Source organism: Pteronotus mesoamericanus, unplaced genomic scaffold, assembly GCF_021234165.1.
Source record: "Pteronotus mesoamericanus isolate MK-2021 breed Mesoamerican mustached bat unplaced genomic scaffold, CSHL_Meso_final contig_116, whole genome shotgun sequence".
Taxonomy (NCBI): Eukaryota; Metazoa; Chordata; class Mammalia; order Chiroptera; family Mormoopidae; genus Pteronotus; species Pteronotus mesoamericanus.
In genome coordinates, this window is record NW_026555027.1 from 28,957,154 (window position 1) to 28,970,260 (window position 13,107).

At 31.7% G+C, this 13,107-nt stretch overlaps 1 protein-coding gene across 1 annotated transcript in view; it reads right to left on the reverse strand.

Moving 5' to 3' along the window:
* Positions 1–578: 578 nt before the first annotated feature.
* SI (sucrase-isomaltase) overlaps positions 579–13,107 on the reverse strand; it is an 86,908-nt gene continuing 74,379 nt past the window's right edge. The window contains exons 41-47 of the mRNA XM_054576904.1: positions 12,923–13,007; positions 12,460–12,516; positions 11,744–11,868; positions 9,061–9,149; positions 3,796–3,845; positions 3,386–3,553; positions 579–647 (exon numbers count right to left, since the gene is read on the reverse strand). Of these exons, the coding sequence (XP_054432879.1) occupies positions 579–647; positions 3,386–3,553; positions 3,796–3,845; positions 9,061–9,149; positions 11,744–11,868; positions 12,460–12,516; positions 12,923–13,007 (643 nt within the window). The remainder of the gene's footprint in view (positions 648–3,385; positions 3,554–3,795; positions 3,846–9,060; positions 9,150–11,743; positions 11,869–12,459; positions 12,517–12,922; positions 13,008–13,107) is intronic.

The window sequence follows — 13,107 nt, forward strand, 5'->3', positions numbered from 1 at the left end:
CAGAACTATGAGAAATAAATGTCTATTGGTTAAGCCATTCAGTCTATAATAATTTGTTAAAGCAACCCAAAATAAGACAATTTCATTTTTGAAAACAAAGAGGAATGATATATTTTATATGTTTATGTACATCTTAGTTTTTATTTTTCAATTGAAAGTACTTACTAAAAATAATTAAATCTGATGACAACTAATGGTACATAACAAAAGGACAAAACATTAAAGAAAATATTTTATACAGTTATACAAAAACTTCCCTTAATTTCAAAAATATCACTTATTTTAATTATGTCTTCATTTCACACAATTAGTAACTAGTTTACAGTTTTATTTGATACTTAGCAAGGGTAGTAGAACTATTTAAGTCCCACTAAATATATTTAAAAAATTGATTCTGGGTTACATTAATATAAAATTAGTTTCATATTGTCATATACTGTACAATAACTTTAGATTGATTCTTAAAAAGTAATATTTTACACAATATAAGAAACAAATGAAGAGTAAAGTTTATAAGTATGGTGAAATGTAAGTCCAGATGTTAATGTCCCTTTGGCAACTGGAATCAATGATGATCTTCATGACCAGTTGATTTCTATTGGTTCACTTAGAATAACATTATTTACTACCATATCAATATTTAATATCTAAAAAGAAGTAAAATGACAATTAATTGTTTAATCAGAACCATATTTTAACAAAGGCAATAGCTATAAATAAATAAATGTTCTCTAAGTAAATCAGCTATATTTTCTTTTTCATTTTGATAAATTTTTATTCCAAAGATTTCACAACCATTTCAGAATAATCTCACCCAAATCACCCTCTATTCAGGTGATGAAAATAAATCTCAGAGAGGTGGGATGATTCTCAAAAGGCAGTGAACAAGTAAGGCAATTAACCAATTAAATATTGATTTCTATTACTTCATTTTTTTCTCCATGAGTCCTACATAGCAAGTTACTCATACATGCACTATGTAAATCCCTATGATTCTCATCTTTATGTACTGTTCAGTGATTTGCACACAAAATTTAGATTAGAAATATGTTTCTTTGTCATCAAACTCAAAGGCTTTAGGGTGCTGAATTCATTGCCAATGATTTCAATTTTGTGTGTGTTACTTTTCATGGAAGAAAATCTAAAATATACAATATAGGGACTAAACTTGGAGGTGACCAATTAAACAGCTGAGGACAAACAATCCCCTGTAACAGTTTTATATGATGGTGTCAGTAGACCTTTTCACTGTTGCTTTTTCTCCAACATTCTCTGTGCCTTAGCTCAGTAAGTTTGGATTCAATCATCAATTATGCAATAGAAGATGAAGAGAATCAGCATTTCTTTAGTATTTACTGAATACCAAACACTCTCCAATGGGCTTTATACATTTGTTCTTCACTAAACTACGTCATTTTAGGATTTATTTCCACATTTTATAGTAGAAAAGTTTAGAAAGATAAAGGTTAAATAATTTTCTTATTATTCATCACCTGTGTTTGAAACTGATGCACCTTAAACCAAAACCTAACCTAGTTTCTTTAATATCAGAATGAAAAGCTATACCTTTACAAAGGGCAACCAGGTACAACTGTTGCTAGGAAAATATTTTAAAAATTGTATTGATACAATTTTTGCATATAATTCCCACAACCATGGAGAATGGGAACCAGACAGAGAGAAAACTTGACCACTCTCTCCTTTTCCCATATATCTATATATAAATGCTTAGAAAATAGTAGGTGCTAAATAAAATTTATTTTGTTTAAATGTACTTGAAAGAACCATTCCAATGTTTGCAACATTAATATCTTCTTTTGGAATCACTGAGGTAATAAAAGATTGTTAAAGAAACACCTCTTAATACTTAAAATTCTTTGAATGTGCTTGAAAACAGTAGAATGAACTCTTCTTTATAATGGTGTGTTTTTATACCAAGCATTTGATCAAAATGAACTTGAAATAATACTTGCTATGTTGAAATACTTAACACTGTCCTGCTAATGGTATTTAGTTTATTTTTACAGTAAAAATTGTGAGCTTTATTGTTCACCACTGTTGTATATAAAGAGCAAGAAACTACTGTTGATCTCTTTTGATCTGTTGAATATAGTTTAACAGAACCGATTTATAAGTGTGATTTATAAGTATTGACTATTTATGTCTGGGGGATTGATTTTTCTTTTCAGGGGCTGTTTCTTGGTCTGCTATATAATATCACTGACTAAATCAGTGATTCCATTAATTTGGAATTTTGAGAACCAGTAAAATATTTAAAAATAGAAAAATGAGGGTGAAGTTCTGGGTTATAAACTTTTATTTTACCAAGAAAGGACATTAAATATACAAAACTAATTTCCCAAACTTTATATAATTAAACATAATAAGAGTATTTTAATGCCAAAGTAATAATCAGGGCAATTTCCTGTTAAAGGTGAAATCTGAACTGACTACAAAACAACAGTAACAATAGGACAGTTTCAGCTGGATAAATTGGCCCCTCAGGTGATGTCCAACTAGCACATTCCATTAAATAGATGAGGACTTAAGACTGTGTCCCAAACAGAATCGTTAGTTTTTAAGTTGAAGTCAAACAGCTGGATATTGTTTAAGTTATGTTCACGTGAAGTGATTGATTAATAACTAGTTGTTTTCATTAAAATTTAAATGCTAACCGGTATGTGCTCACACAGTTTTAGCAATGCAGATGTAGTTTTAAAGTTAGATCAAACAAATTATAATTGTTACTGTAGCTGGTTTCTAGAATACATTTTTTGAAATCTACCTTTATAGGAAATAGATTCACAGAATTTAGGATTGGGGTGAGTTTAAGAGATTGTTTCCTTCCATATTCTTATTTAATTGAAGGATAAAAGGGACCTAAAATTATTTGTTCAAAGTAAAAAGGTAATTACTGGAACTTTAACAAAAAAAAAATCTAACTCTTTGTTTAATCCATGAATTATAGCTTCATACACCTGTATGTCAAATTATTCATGAGCGCTAATAGACAATTATATTAGTTTTGCAAGAGGTTTCAAAGATGTTTTTATCTAAGTCATATTAAAAGTTGAAATACAAATTATTTTATTTTTGAATGAAAAATTTTAAGGCACTTTACCATACATAGATGACAGTAATTTAGAGGCTTAAAGTAAATTTAATCTTGTTTTAATTAAGACAATTTTTAAATAAATACCATTAAGTTGATTTGTATGACAGGTTACCAAGGATGATAATATGAAAATCAATATGGAAGTTCAATGAAAATAAAAAATGTTAGAGTTGACCCATGATCCTGTTTCTTTAGGGCTAAGAAATAAAAAATATCTATGCAGGTATTTTGAATCATTCCATTTAAAAAATATTCTCTTATATCACTTACCTTTTTATTTTGTTCATGAGTAAATTTAAGTGACTCTTTATTTCCATTATATATGAGATTGACTTCATTAACAGAAGTCATTTCTATCCCCCATATATTGATAAATCCAAGCCTCATTTCATCTGTGTTTATGTAATCTTTTTTCAATATAGTGCTTGTCAAGGTAGTCTACAAAGACAAATAAATAATTTAAATCTTTCATTTGAAAAAGCAATTTAAACATTTAAAAATACATATTTGTTACCCAAAATATATTCCATAGTACAGCAAATTGTTTATTCATATATTTAAAATAAGGTATGTTAAACCCTACAGATAAAATATATAAATACAAAATAAATGTAAAAGATGACATAAAACTTGGAATATTGAACACAATTGCATATAATTTCTCTGAAATGAATACACACCTTGTTTAAGTTAAATTTCACCAAGAAATATAGGTTTCTTTCATAGGTGCCTGTAAGGAAATATAAAAGTGATATATTAATATTTCCTAAGAAGAACAAATGTAAATACTAGCATAATTTGCTTCACTTTTGCAGTATAAAGGTTTTGCAAAACAGTCATCACATTTTTGTTAACTTGTTCAAATACTGTCCAAGGAACATTAAACTATGAAGGATGAATCACCAGAGAGAGTTCTAAAACATATGTTTTATATCTACCTTTTTATATAAAATGTAATCTTGCCATATTTAAAATTAATTTGAATAATCTAAAACTATAATGTATTTAATGTTACTATTTGTCGACTTCTAAGTACTTCATCACACTATTCTAAAACATGTATTATTATTATCCCACTAAATAGAAGATGAAAGTGAGTTCTGGAGAAGTTAAATGGCCAAAAGGGAAACAACTAATTACAGATACTCCTTTATTTACAATGTGGTTACATCCCAATAAACACATTAGAAGCTGAAAATATAGTAAGTAAAAAATGTATCTAATACCTAATCCATGAACATCTGTGTTTCCCTTAGCTTACATTAAACATGCTCAGAATACTTACATCAGCCTACAGTTGGGAAAAATCATCTAACACAGAACCTATTTTATAAAAAAGTGTTGAGTAGTGAAATTCATTGAATACATAAAACAAAACACAATATCAAAATCGCTGGCAACCGTACGCCGCCGAACAGAGGGCGTTTACCCTCATGGTTGTCTGTGTTGCACTGACCGCTGCTGTCCAGCATCGCGAGACAAAGTATCATACAGCCTATCATTAGCCCAGGGAAAGATAACAATCAAAATTCAAGGGCAGTTTCCACTGAAACCGTATCCTTTTCACACCATTATAAAGTCAAAATATCTTAAATTGACCAGTCCTTAAGTTGGGGACCATCTTCATTGTCAATGTGTGGTTTTCCTGATTACTAACTGTGTTCTTACATAAAACCACTCAAGCATAAGACACAAAAGCAAAATTGGAGTCATATGCATGATTGAAACAAGCATTAGGTAAACACTGAAAAAAGGAAAATATTTTAATTCCCTTTTCCACTTACACATTCCAGCATTGTCCTTACTAATCCTGTGAAAAAATTGCTTAATTTGCAAATAATTTTGCCAACTTAAAATTAAATTATATTCTGTCTAAAATATTTTTTCTCTCTATAGGCTACTGTCTGCATGGCTTATTTTATTAATTAAAAATATTTCTTTTATATTTCAATTGCAGTTGGCATTCAATATTATATTAGTTTCATGTACACACCATAGTGGTTAGACATTTATATAACTTACAAAGTGATCCCCCGATAAGCCTAGTTAGCACCCACCTGGCACATACATAGTTATTAAAATATTACTGACTATATTCCTTATGCTTTACTTTATATCCATTGACTATTTTGTAACTGCCAATTTGTACTTTTAATCCCTTCACCTTTTTCACCCAGCTCCCTAAACTTTTTCAGTTTTTCATCTATTAGTTTTAATTGCTCATTTATTTTGGTTTTAGATTCCACAGATTAGTGAAATCATATGGTATTTTTCTTACTCTGGTCTAATTTCACTTAGACAATATTCTCTAAATCCATCCATGTTGCAAATAGTAAAATTTCACTCTTTTTTATGTCCAAGAAAATTCTATGGTATATCTGTACCACTTCTTTATACAATTGTCTGTTTTTGGACATTTAGGTTGCTTCCATATCTTGCCTATTGTATTTTGTCTTATATAAGTATTGCTATCCCAGCTCCTTTTTCATTTTCTTCTTTTTACTTTCAGTTTGTGTGTGTTGTTGGATCTGAAGTGGATCTTATGTAGGTAGTATAGGTACGGGTTTTGTTTTCTTCTCCATTTAGCCATCTTATTCTTTTTGATTAGAACATGTAATCCATTTATTTTAAAGTAATTATTCATAGGTAGTACTTGCTTTTTGATATTCATGTTTTAATATTTTTTATTTTTCTTAAAGAAGTTCATTTAATATTTCTCATAGTGCCAGTTTGGTGGTGATAAACTCCTTTAGCTGTTTCTTGTCTAGGAAGCTCTTTATCTGTCCTTTAATTCTAATGATAATCTTAGAGTAATCTTAGTTGTAGGTCTTTGCTTTTCATTACGTTGAATATTTCATGCAAATCCTTTCTGGCCTTCAAAGTTTCAGTTGAGAAATCAGCCTACAGTCTACAGGAGCTCCTTGTATGTAAGTAATTGCTTTTCTCTTGCTATGGTATTTAACATTCTCTCTGTCTCTTCAATCTTAGCTATTTTAATTACAATACCTCTCAGTGTTGCCCTCCTGGGGTGGATTCTCTGCATTTTCTGAACTTGTATGTCTATTTCCTTTGTGAGGTTAAAGAAGTTTTCAGTCATTCCTCTTTTTAAATATGTTCTAAATCCCTTGCTCTCATTCTTCTAATTTCTGGCATCCCTTTGATGTAAATGTTGTTATACTTGATGTTGTTATAGAGGTCTCCAAAAGTGTCCTCATTTTTTAAATTCTTTTTTTTTTCCTTTTTGCTATTCTTTCTGGGTGTTTTCTGCTAACTTGTCTTCCAAATCACTGATTTGATCCTCTGTTTCATCTAATTTGTGGTTGATTCCTCCTAGCGTAATCTTTATTTCAATTATTGTACTGAAACAAAGTACATTTCTGATTGGTTCTTTTTCATGTTTCTATCTCCATTTTCATGCTTCCTATCTCTTCATTGAAGTTCTCACTGAATTCATAGAACATCCTTCCTACCAGTGTTTTGACCTCTATATCTGGTAGATTGTTTGCCTCCATTTTATTCAGTTATTTTTCTGAAATGCTCTCCTTTTTTTATTTAAGACATGTTTGTTTCTTCATTTTGATGGCCTCCTTATGTAGTAAGTATCCTGTAGTGCTCATTGCTGTAGATTCCCTGGTCACCTGAGTGAGGCGCTCCAAGGGTATACCTTGGGTGGGTTGGGTGTGCCCTCCTGCTGCAGTTGACCTGAATTGCTGCTGTCATGTCAATGGGTGAAAGAGGCCCTCAGGCTGCCTGGCTATGAGAACTGGCTGTGACTACAGCAGATGAACTGTTGTACGGGGGCTGACTTCATGACGTGGAATTCACACTTGTTAAGCTCCAGTGCCTGGTGAGTCCATCCTTTTGGTTTGTTGTTTGTAGAGTTTATTAGGTGGTGCTCTGAAGCTGGCCAACAGCTACATTTTTTATAGGGCCTCCTGATGGGCTCTGGTGAGGCCTAGGTCACTTCCGGTGTCCAGTCCAGGGCCACCTGGTAGGAGCTATGAGTGATCTGCGTTTGGTAGCTGCCTGTATTGGACTTGGAGGTGTCTGGGAGAGGCTACTCTGTAAACCAAGATGGGCTCTATATGGCTTATTTAATACACATTTTGAGGCAACTTTTCTAGTCTTAAATTTTAATATGGTATTATAGATTCAGTTTTAAAGGGCAACTCTTAATATATAGAAATATAAAATAAAAAACAGAAAAGACAATTGTTATGGGGCTATGAGCAGTTTTTTGCTGTTTTCAATAATAAGAGAAAGATACCACATATAATCATAGTCAAGGGTATACATATATCTATTTCATTCAGATAAGTAGCACAAATTCACATTTTACTGAGCTATGGTAAAAACTTATTTAATGTACACAAGTTTCAAAATATGTTTATTTTGATTTACCTTTGATTTTCTTTGAAAGAAAGAATAAACCAGCAAATAATAACATTCCATAAAATCTGATTATACTTAAAGGAGAAAATAATTTATATAGGTGCCTAGCAATTAGACTGGCAAGCTTGATGGAATAGAAAACTTTTTTGATGGTACTGCTCTAATAAATCCAGAGGCTTGAAGCATTTGTTGTGTATTGTTGTTAATTATTCTAGAAATCATAGGGGATTTTTAAAATTTTTATATTTAATTATAACAAATATAGCAAGATTACAAAATATAACAAAAAATGTGGATATTATTTGCCAGAACCATTTGGTTTTCCTGCATGATGAGATCATAAAGAAATATCTAAATTATGCTAACTTTCCAATGATTAAAAAAAGTCTGTGATGAAACTTCAGTAGGATAAAGACCAGTAGTACCTCAATCAATATATTAATGAAATAGAGGACTCCACCAGCATAAGGTTTTAATTAATTGATTCTTCAACTTCTAAACCACAAAATACTAGGAAGAGTTTTTTCTAATTTATTTTAAGGATCTTGCTTACTTCCATATAATTCTTATATCAACTTTTAACATACTTCATTTACTCATAGATTTCTATTTCTTATGGTTGCAGAATATTAACTATGATTTATCTGAAATGATGAAAGATACATGTCTTTACTATTAATGAAAAAAATCTCTCATCCATGCATAATTTATTTAAATTGTTGTGAACTAGCCATGAGAACTTCAACTCCACACAGATGTTAGTTTTATGGATAAGGAATGCATCAAGAGAATGTTTAGAATGCCCATCTAGTAGAGCTAGTATTGTAAACCTAACCCTCTACCAGTATGATAATTACCTGGGGACATTTCACCGAAACACAGATTCTTAGACCTCTCCTCTATCGAATAAAATCTGAATGGACCCGAAAATCTGCATTCTTTACAACCTACCCCAGCTGATTCCGATAGAAGTGATCAGAAAACCACATACTACTAGCAGTTCAGTCTGGTCTTATGGAACAATCATACAGTAAACACATATTTAAGTTTAAATCCTTAAATTTTTCATGTCAGAATTGCTGAATAGTAAAAATGAAATACAAAACAAAATCACTATAAAGGACAGAAACCAAACTTGAATTTTGTTTCTGAACTATCTCCTCTTTTAGAATCACCCTTGTGTGTTAATTGTATATACAAATGAAACATAGCTTTTCAGCCCAGTTGACCTCACACACAGTGAATGCCTATTATGTACACAGCACTCACATAGGATCTAGGAGAACAAATATAATTGATATATAATCCTTGCCTATGGAAATCTCCTAGTTATCCAGGTATTTAATATGGAGATTAACTATATTTAGGACAAGAAGAAATTCTTTAAATGATTACAACACTTAAAAATTGATTTCACTCTTTATTAAACTATTTTAGCTTTAAATAATATCAGATATTTTTTAGCTTCCAAAGTACCATGATAGTTAACATAAAAGTAATATATGATAAATGTACATCATCAATTACATTTATCTACTAAATGAAACACTTACCTATGGTTTCCCCATCATCCCAAAACAGAGATCCTTGTGCCATCTGATTATCATCTGCAGCAACAATGAGCCTCATGTAATTTTTTCGGCTATAAGGGAGAAATATCATTTCATCAATATCTATAGAGTACCATGTGCCTTGCTGTGATATGACATCCATATAAGTATGCAAGCAAACACAACTAAGAATATCAATTAAGGGAATGAAAACTGCTCTAGACAAAGAAAATGAAGCACTTTACTTTTTATTATGAGTTCATGAGAATGAACCACAAAATTCTTGATATTTAATAAAAATATCATATATATCTTTTGATCTCAAAAGTTTACCCACTGTAATAAATCAGATGTGGCCCTATTTATAATAATTAAAACCATATTAAGTATATTGACATATTTATTCTTTTTAATGGTAATCTTGTCATTGATCATTAAACATAAAACTATTTTAATGGCATTTTATCTTTTATGTCTTCCTCACATTTCCACATATAAATCACTGAATTTTCATAGGCAAATTATTAATAAGAATGTGGAGAGTAGCCTGCAAGTTGTATGTCCCACCACTAGAATGGACAATATCTCTTAAGCTTGTGGCTACAGTGGCCTCCCTGGACCTAAATATTTGCTTCCATCTGCACTGTACAAAAGAGCTGGTTTGATAGCCTCATATTGCTAAGGAAGGATTTCTCAGGAAAATTATTCTTATCTACCAGCCTTTTCCAATCACAAATATTTAAGGCCATACTGACACGGACCTCTCCTAAAATATCAGAATACCTAAAATGTAAATTTCATAGCAACTTGATATTTTCCATGTAAGTTAGCATGTCTTAGGATGAATACATGTGTATATTTCAGATCAGTTTACTGGTTGAAAGATAAGTGCATCATCGGCAACATTAAAACTCTGGTTAAACCCACAACTTTACAACATATTTTAAAACAAATTTAAAAGAATTTTACAACTTGCATTTTATCCTATATACAGGGTGAGGCAAAAGTAGGTTTATAGTAGTTCTTATGGAAAATAATATAGTTAACACATAAAGAATAAAATCTGTTTTGTGTGCTCACAACTATAAACCTATTTTTGCCCTACCTTGTAAATACCTAAATTCAATATCCTATTTACTTTATCCCTGACACACTCGAACACACACACACACACACACACACACACACACACACACACGTAGCCTCTTTCCTCCTTTCTCACAACTAAATGATTTTAAGGAACAACTTCAATGGTCCCCTCCATGAAGCACTCATTTTTCACATTAAATCATTTTTTCTCATCCTTAGTTGATATCAGCGTAAGACAGTGATAGAAATTATCTAAAAGCTTCCAGAAAATTGAAAAAGACTGTTCATATTAACTGGGTCTGTGAGTATATAGATGGTCAAGAGAGTGGATACAGTAAAAGAGAAGAGATAGAGGGACTAAGTCCTCTAAAATCTGATTGTCTAAGCCAGGAATTTAAGCAGTGGAAGCAGAGACTACATGGCTGGTATAAAAGAGCCACTCTAACATCAGTCTCAGAGGATCCATGACCCCTGATGGATTGGACATATTTATGAAGGAGAGAAAGAAAATACAAGGTGGGGGGTTCTGGAGCAAAGAAGAGAGGAGAATCTTAACCAGATAACCAGTTATAAATGGTAATGGATAGAAAACCTGAGTTATCTTTTATTTTTATATGGGATGAGACTACTAAGAACCCCATCTGGTTCTCCTGTGGTTCTGAAGGAGTAGAGAAATCACCAATAGATACCCACATTTTCATTAACTAAAGTTACTCAAAGAATATTTACAGGACTGAAAGAGAAAAGGGAGAAGAAAAGATGGAAGGAAGGGGATATCTGAACAATGAATGCTTAAAGTTTTAGAAAGTTTTCTTTAAAAATCATGTTTTCATGAAGTAAATAATATTCATTTCCACATGTCAGAGGCAGAACAAGATAAGGACTTAGGTAAGGCAGCCATTCAAAAAACAAGACATTCATTTGTCATTACCTTTGCATGTTTGTACAGAAGACATTAAGTTTTAATTGGCATATTAGTCTGAGAAAGTTTCTTACTATAAAAGGAAATACCAAGTTTAGAGACAATCTTCCATGAGCCTCTCAAATTTCTGTATATCGTGAATACAGAAGCACTGATAGGGTTTTTTTTTTTTTTGTTATTGTTTTTTTGGGTTTTTTTGTCTGAACTATCCTTTAAAAGATGTTTTAAAGCAAACACTATTGGAATTCAGAGCAGTGTTTAATTAATTTTTTTAAAAAATTGTTTTCCAGTATAATAATTCAAAGCAAAAAGTGAACAGGTTTGCTTATAGTTCATTATAAAAATAAACAAAACATACAAATAAAAACACTGAGTTCCTTGGGCTTACAGATCCTTAGCTATTACTCAAAATGCCTGCATGTGCAGCATCTAATGGGCTGCCCCATGTCACCCCCATGGGACTTACAGGACAGGGAAAGCTGAAGTAAACGTGAAGGTCACATGTCTTGGTATGCCATGAATAAAAAAAGTCTTTGTTCCTGACCCAGCTCCATGACACTAGCAAGCTAATATAAGCTTGGAAGTAGGATAGAATCTCAGACCCTTCCCTATCCTTGACAATTCTACATGATGTATCTTAAATATTAATCTGAGTTCTGTATACACTTCGTTTACCTGTGAAATGTGTTTTTATCAGGCTCTTGGCAAGGTAGAATGTAACCACCACGAACATGAAGGTTTATCTTATGTAAAGGAGCATCAAATTCTTTAAAGGTTCTTCTGACACCAATGTCTTGACCCTGGAAATGAGAGGATTAAGAGGAAGAACAAAAGCAGCAAGAAGTGGAATTATTAGCAACGCTGGAACTTGAGAAGACTCACTTATAAAATCAAATGACATACTTTCCATTTTAAAATCAAGACACAAACACTTATTCAGAAGGTAATGTTGTTTAAACCATATATTCATTCCTTGGTTTATTGGTAGCTTTGAAAGGAATTTATCAGTACTTGTTACTGTGGTGCTCACATGCAGAAAATAGACAGGTTTTTGAAAGGTCACAAAAGCTATTCCTGACATATATTATTTTTGGGAGGACTCTATTACCCCTAATGATCATTTTGCATAACCAATAAAGGGCAATGACTTTTTGGTGTGCAGTGTGTACTTCCCATGTTTTGGGTAACATAAATAAATCACTACATAATCAACTATGGCAGAATAAATTATCTTTTGCTGCATGCTCATCCGATTCAGATATAATTAGCAAGAAATACCTTAACTCATTTTAAGTGGAAAGTAAACCAAATATATTATTAATGAAAATGTTAAGATCAAAATTAAGCCCATTTCTGGTTAACCAACTCCTCAGAATTCTTTAATTACTTACTGTATGGTAATCAAACCACCGAGCATTAGGAACATAGCCTCGTACAACGTCAGTATTCTGGAATTTAAAAATATAGTTATTTTTGCTCATTCCCTTGTACCCCCTAACCTCCCCTCACCCCCAAGCTGCTATCCTGATCTCCATCTGTGAGTCTGTCTCCATTTTCCTTGTTAGCTTGGTTTGTTCTTTAGATTCCACATATGAGTGAAATCCTATGGTGTTTGTCTTTCTCTGACTGGCTTATTGCACTTAGCATAATGTTCTCACTAACATTATGAGAACATTAACAACAGTGTTGTTCATAGACATGAACAACAGTGTAATGATTGCTGGGGGAGGGGGGTATAGACTAAATGCTAATGAAATAAATATAATAAAGATGAACTAAAAATAAAAGTACAGTTATTAAAAACATAAATTAGGAAAAATTATTTTATGAACAAAACTATGTGGTAGGACTTACAGGTTTCAATACAGGGGTAACCATAAATGCGGGTCCCCACAAAAACTGTTCGAATACATCCCAGGTTGGCTTCTCTTTATAGAACCTTGACAAAATATTTACAAATAGTTTAATCAAAGAACTTTATCTCTAAAGAATACCATAAAATAAATAGTAAAATCACATTTTGCAGTGTGGGCTTTTGT